The following is a 6,858-nucleotide window of genomic DNA, read 5'->3' as shown; positions in this document are numbered from 1 at the left end:
TTGCAGCAGTGGAGATCATTGACTAAGGAGGTTGATCGGGATGCCCTGGACCTGCTCATCGACAAAATCCGGGCTTCGGCATCTCACATCTCCGGACGGGATCCTGTCGTCTAATCCTGGTGGTGTTGTTTGCGGAGTTTAGGTCTCACTCCTTTCCGGCCTGCGCGTCGTGTATGGCAGTTGCCTGTATCCATCCTTCCTTGGCTACTCTTATATACTTTTCGTTCCGTGCGCTGTGTGCGTTCTCCTCGTTAACCGGTCTCTTTCCTGTTTGGTCTCGTAACGCTGCCATGTGGCTTTATTTATAAAGTCGGGCTCTGGCCTTTTCTCTAATAAAAATTCCATGAGCCTGTTTAGGCCGAACGTGGAGTAGCTCGCAAACCATCACCATGATGGCACCATCCCCTCTCTCAGTTCTCTCACCCTAAAGGAGTTCCTTACTAGAATTAACCTTTGAATGAAGAAATTTCAAGGGCACAAATTCACAATGTTGCAACGAACGATATTTCTTAGCTAATGTAACAAACAAATAGTAAGAGAGAAAAGACAACTACAAAACCATGCACAACTCAACTCTCTCGGTTTCTCACATTGACACACCTACGCCGACCATGACGGCCTGTAGCATGAAATCATATCACCCCTTGGAATCAAACGAATGGCCGCTTGGACGCTGGATGAGGAGTCGACAACGATGCAGCCCACGGAGCGGGTGCAGGAGCAGGAGAAGACGCGCCTGCTGCGAGGATGGTGACGTTGAGCTTCATGCCCATCTTGCAATGGTTCCCCACAGTGCAGATAAACCACCTCCTCCCTGCATCGCCGAGGTGGACCTGATCGGTGCCGGAGGTCCAGGCAACGGTGCCCTTGCTGTTCTTACATGCCTTGAAGTCCGGCCCACTCACTTCCACCACATTATGGAAGGCCATTTTGTAATTGAAGACTGCAATCAGTAATGTGGATGAATTAGTCAATTAGCTCGAGCTTTTTACAGTTTTATAGAGGATCACGAGTTTGTTAAGAACTGATGGTAAATGCGGATTAGTTCCTTTTCAATAATAAAAAATGCAGATTAGCAACAATTTAAATTTCTTTGCAAACTTTTTGAAGTAATAAACAGTGTATATGTTTTTGGTGCCATAAGACTTGGAATGATTGATTACCTAGCGCGTCACCGACCGTGAACTGCTTGCTCTCGGACCAGGCAGTGTAGTCAAACCCGAGGGTCCACCCTGTGCCATCCCCCACGGGATGGACGGCGGCCGATGCGGCAAGCAACGGGAGGAAGACCACGGCCAGTGCCACCGCCACGGCAAGCATATGCTTGGAAGCCATGGATATCGCCGAGCACTGAAATTGAAACTTCTTTTTCTTCTACTTACTGAACTGTACTCTGTTCTGGGTGTGACGAGAACAAGTACTCATACATGGTTATATAGAGAGATCGGTTGTCCGGATTCACGTACGCTTGTAGTGCATGGGAGGAGAAATGGTCAAGATGGACGTGGAGCTCTGCATTGCAGTGACCAATGGAACGAAGGGACGCATCGATGGATTATAAGAAGCAGGAAAGGATTCAGCAACTTAATTTTGATTAGTTTGATCCGGTCGTTTCCGGGTCTCGTCCACCTGTGCGCTTGGTAGCATACGAGACGTGCATGCCGGGACAAAGGCGCCGAAGACGGAGTCGCTGCCGGCCACCGCACTTGGCCGGAGCCGGACAAACGTTTGCTGGTCGTCGGTCCAAAGTCATTTTCCCCTCTTTCAGTGTCTTACATTAGTTTGAAGTCGGCCCATTTAGGCCCGATGTTAGAATTGGGAGATAACTATTCCAGTCAGCCCATTCAAGCCAGATGTAGAATGATAATGCTTTTGGTCGACCAATTTAGCGTGCTATGGATTTGTGGATGGATTTGTCCATGGGAGCATCTCGTTTATGGTCAGATGGAAGCATGTCCTACCTGAAGAATTTCCTACGCACTACACTACTATACCAGCCAATATTTGTCCATTTGTCGCTTGCTCGCCATTGCTTCGCTCGTTCGCTGATTTTCTTTTCTTTCCGTTCGTTTTCTTTGGTTTCTCTTTGGGTTTTATCTCTTCACCGGTTTTCTTTGGTTCTTCTTTTTTTCTTAGTTAATTTCGGCTTTCTTTATTCTTTCATATTTTTTTATTTTTTTCTACTTTCTATCTTCATTATACTTTGTTTCTTTCTCGATTTTCTTCACATTATTTATTTTTATCTGTTTTCATTGGTTTTCTTTTTAACACATGTCTGCATTTTTTAAGTACACAATATATGTTTTTGTAGTACATGCGAAAGATTTTTTTTATACACGTTGAACATTTTTCTTTCAATGCGTGTTGGAACACTTTCTTGAACACATGGCCAACCCAAATACATGTTGAAATATATTTTTAAATGATGTGAACATTTGTTTCACATTTGTATAATTTTTTTTGTACATATCACAAATACTTAAATGCAGGAATTTCTTTCAAAATGTTACCTGCATTTTTTAATGGTCTGAAACATTTTTTATAGTACAGTAAATATATTTTTACTTTCTGTAGAGATCTATAGAAATTATCGCATACATTGTTTTGAAACACACGAACATTTTTTAAAAAGTGATCAATACATTTTTAATTGCGTCAATTTTTTCTTACTATGTTAACATTTTCCATATTCATGGTTTTGAGTTTTTAAAGTAAATTTATATTTCTAAATATATTTATTAAAAACAAATAGAGTAAAAGAATGAAATTAATGTGACACCATCATGAGGCCAGCGGATAACCCACGGGCCTACTGGGCCGGCCCACCACCGGCTCCCTATAGAGTGTTCGCATTTGCCTCGCTATAAGCAAGACCTATGCGCGCCTGTCCACGGGTACCCCGTTGGGGGGCTTTCAAGCGGACGCGCGTGACAGACTCCAGCCGCCAAGTGGTACGCCCCACCGTTGCCATGTGTTGCGTGTCGACACACCCGGCGGTTGCATGATTTTTTTGTTTTTTTATCTTTTTATGCTTTTCTGTTTTTTATTTTTTTATCTCATTTGGTGTTTTTAGGTTTTCCTCTTTTTGGTTTTTTGCTCATTTTTTGTTATTTTGTTATTTTGAATTTTTCCTTCTTTGTTTTTTAGTTGTTCTTTTCGTGTGAAGCACAAAACATACAATTGTGCTCACCGTGAAGCATAAATTGTGCTTATGTGCTTCCCTAAAAGAGTGACTAAGAGTGTTGTGTTTTGCGTGAAAAGGGAACCAAAGTTGTGCAAATGGAAATCATAGTTGTACTTCCCCAAAATAAAGTGAAGAAAATTGTGATTCCCAAAAAAAAAGTGAAGCATAGTTGTGCTTATAATTTTCGTTTAGTTAATTTCCTCCTTTTATGTTTTTTATTTGGTTTTTATTTATCAGTTTTTTGCTTCCTTTTTTTCATAAACTAAGTTCGTACAAACATGTTAACATGAGATCTAATTTCGAAGACCTCGAAGCGAGAAATGCAACTATGAAAAAGGTTTGTGATTTGGTGACATGGTTCAAGAGATAAAATATGTTCAAAAAACTCAACTATGAAAAAAGCACATGCACACCATTTGTATACAAATTTTAAAAAGGGAACATTTTTTGAAATGCTGAGCATTTTGTGAAAACAATTTATTTTAAATTGGCAAAGATTTTTTGAATTTGGGGAAAATTTAGAATTATATTTTCTGGAATTCTGAATCAAATGTGAAAGCACAAACATCATTGGAAATTGTTTTTTATAAAATAACAAACAATTTTATTTTCTGAAGTTTGCAAAAAAAAGATGACAAAAGCACTAGAGAATGGAAAAAGAAAACAAAAACAAATAAATACAAAAAAGAAAACCGAAACAAACCTGTAGAAAAAAAGGTTAAGAACCCTCCTAAAAGGATCCCAAACCCAGTCGGGACCTTCTAGAAGCTTCGCAAAACCAGGTATTATAGTCACTTGTGCTAGGTGAAATGGGCCGACCCAGTTACTTGTTTGCTTCCTCTCTCATGTGTATTTCGACAACACTTTGACGCGGTGAGCACCATATAGGAATTGCCAATAGGTGTTTCTAAGAAAAAGGAATTGTCAATAGTTAGTCATGCAACTAATATTATTATTACTTCTAAATCGCTAGTCAAGGGTAGCCCGCGTCATTCTTCAGCGTGGTAAGTCGCGCAGCACATGCGCATCATTTGTTGCAATTAGCAAGTTTTGCTGGGCTCTTTCACCACGTGCGGGAGGAATGGAGGGTTGTTTGTGCTTTTACTTTTCGATTCGCTTTTTCAAAACAAATACCTATTAAACTGTGTGTCTAAATTATACACCAGTTTTATTGTTGCGTTCCTCGTGTATAGATCTTCAAAACTATATGCCGTATCGTTTGGTTTTGATGTAATATTTTTCGGACACAACTTGTGCTCCTAACATGAACTGACCTGTACTCCCAAGTAGTTATAGTCCATACAAGCTTACCAAGCGGGGCCTTAAGGCCTCGCCACGGAGGCACGAACCACTGCGAGTTACAGTTCAAGGAGTTTCAGTTAACAAGTAACTCGTGCAGACTAACTCCGAGAATTCTTTCGTTTCTTTGTGAGGAATTAACACCAAGAGATTAACTCGATACGGTACTGCTAGCATAACCCGTTTTGATCAAATTAACTCCATCTGAGAAAAACTCCAACGCAATTAAGCTCTTGTCGACTGTTAGCCCATGCGATTCACGTATGGCCATCCTTCCACCGTACCCGGCCCCTATATAACACTTGAGCATTTCCCTCGATTCCGACATCTCTCCACACGCCATTGTTCACTTTGATCCATAGAGCAACATAAGCAGAAAGTGTAGCTGACGTTGAGCAAACAGCAATGGCCTCCAAGACCGCGGTCGTCGCCTTCACGCTCATCGCAGCCCAGCTCCACCTCCTCGCATGCACTCCAACCACGGCGATATCGATCCCTACGGCCACCACGACCGGTACTACCACCGTGCCTTCAGGACCCGCGACGGACGTCCCGGCGCTCCCGTTCCCCGGGGAGGGCAAGGTGGCCAAGGCCGCGGCTGACTGCTGGAAGGTAGTGCTGCAGGCGGAGAGCTGCGCGGTCGACGTCCTCAAGTGGCTCGCGTCGCGGCAGCTCGCCGGTCGCGTGAGCCCGGCGTGCTGCGGTGTGCTCCAGAGGTTCGGCGACAGGTGCCTCCGCGACCTCTTCCCCCGCTCTGCGGTCGGCCGACTCTACGCTCCCTTTGTCAGTCACGCGTGCGGTATCCCCAAACGGGCAACGACCCCCAGCGGCCGCCAGTGATAGCCGGTCGTGTTCTGCCATGTGGCATCTGAAGACTGAGAATAATTCAGGCTCCATTTCAGAAAACAACAATTATTAAGGCTGAGAGATTTCAACTTCTTTTCCTTTTTTCTAAATATAGTTCTTTCTTTCATTTTTGAAGAAATTAAAAGACGCAATACAATAAGGAAATGAAGCCGGCCATGCGGTATGTATGATCGAATACAAGAGCCTTTGATTGAAATTTTTGTATTTCATTCCTGAGTGTATGAGATTATGATTACACGGTGTACTGCTCTCGTGCATAGGCACGCATATATGATGTATAAAGGTGGACCACGGACTTCAACTATATAAGGAACTAAGAGGCGGGCCCAATAACAATATACACATAACACATATATTCAACACCCCCCCCCCCTCCCCAGCGCAGTCGAAGCGGTATCACGGCTGACGTAAATACTGGACCGGAACTCCTCAAATAATGCCGTAGGCAAGCCCTTGATTGAAATTTTTGTATTTCGTTCTTGAGAGCCAACATGGCATGGCCAGTTCTTTTGGTAACTTAAAAAATAAGCCGCGTCAGCTTTTCTCATAAGCTGCCTTCCTCATTCATTGAAGCTTCTGAACTAATTATGAAATTGATTTAAAAGCCTCAACAAATTTAGAGAATAACTTATTTTTTAAGCTGAGGAGAGGCAGCTTATTTTTTTAGCCTCCGTTAGTTAACATGCAAAAAATAATAATTGGTATGCTTTAGTTTTAGTTTATCATATTGTGCTAAGAAAGAAAGAATGTATCATATTGTTCTGCTATGGCTTATAGTGTGAGAGACCTTCTGACCAGAGCCTTTTGCGCTAGCCAGGGAAAGTGGCGCTCATTCGCAAATCCCGGTTGTGCCGGCCCAGTGAAGCATCTCTTCACGGATCTGGCTTGCCTGCTCCTTCTCCATGCTTCCATCCGTACTCCCACTCTATCCTACGGCTGTCTTTTTCTCCTTTTTTTTCTAATCTAATCATCTTTCCCTCTGATTTTAAGGGGGTGGGGCCGGGCCTTATTTTGTTCCAATCAAATCATGCCACGTATGCGGGAGCACGGATGGACGCATGTTGGAGGAGCAGGCAAGTCTCGTCCTCTCTTCACCCATCGATCCCTCCATGAGCTCACTGCCTCGCTCAAACTTCGTTTCGTGTCGGACGATCGTTCAACCCTTTGACCGTTTTGGCCCTGTTAACCATTGACTTATAGTTTTTGGGAAAAAGTTCAAATTTTTGAAAAGGATGATGATTTTTTAAAAAAATCACAAACTTGGAAAAATGCTTGAATAAAAAATATTCATTAATTCAAAAATATAAATTTGGAAAAAGCTTCGCGTACTTGAAAACAATTCATGAATTTGAAAAAAAAAACAAATTGGTAAAGAGAAAAGTTCTTGAAAATTAAAATGGAAAAAGAAAACGAAAATAAACAAAAACTGGCCTAAAATGGACAGAAACAGAACATAAAAGAACCAGCCACAAAAAAATGCGAGAAGAACCAGACTATCACTACAGTGC

General features: G+C 42.3%; 1 protein-coding gene across 1 annotated transcript; it reads right to left on the bottom strand.

The window, feature by feature from the left end:
* Positions 1–650: 650 nt before the first annotated feature.
* LOC119298131 (mavicyanin-like) lies at positions 651–1,335 on the bottom strand. The gene is made up of 2 exons (XM_037575641.1): positions 1,164–1,335; positions 651–943 (listed from the first exon to the last, which is right to left on the bottom strand). The coding sequence occupies exons 1-2, from the start codon at positions 1,333–1,335 to the stop codon at positions 651–653; spliced, it is 465 nt and encodes a 154-aa protein (XP_037431538.1).
* Positions 1,336–6,858: the final 5,523 nt, after the last annotated feature.

The sequence above is a fragment of the Triticum dicoccoides genome, chromosome 5A, assembly GCF_002162155.2.
Source record: "Triticum dicoccoides isolate Atlit2015 ecotype Zavitan chromosome 5A, WEW_v2.0, whole genome shotgun sequence".
NCBI classification, from domain to species: domain Eukaryota; kingdom Viridiplantae; phylum Streptophyta; class Magnoliopsida; order Poales; family Poaceae; genus Triticum; species Triticum dicoccoides.
The sequence above is the reverse complement of the archived record's forward strand: the minus strand, read 5'-3'. Positions and strand labels throughout refer to the sequence as shown.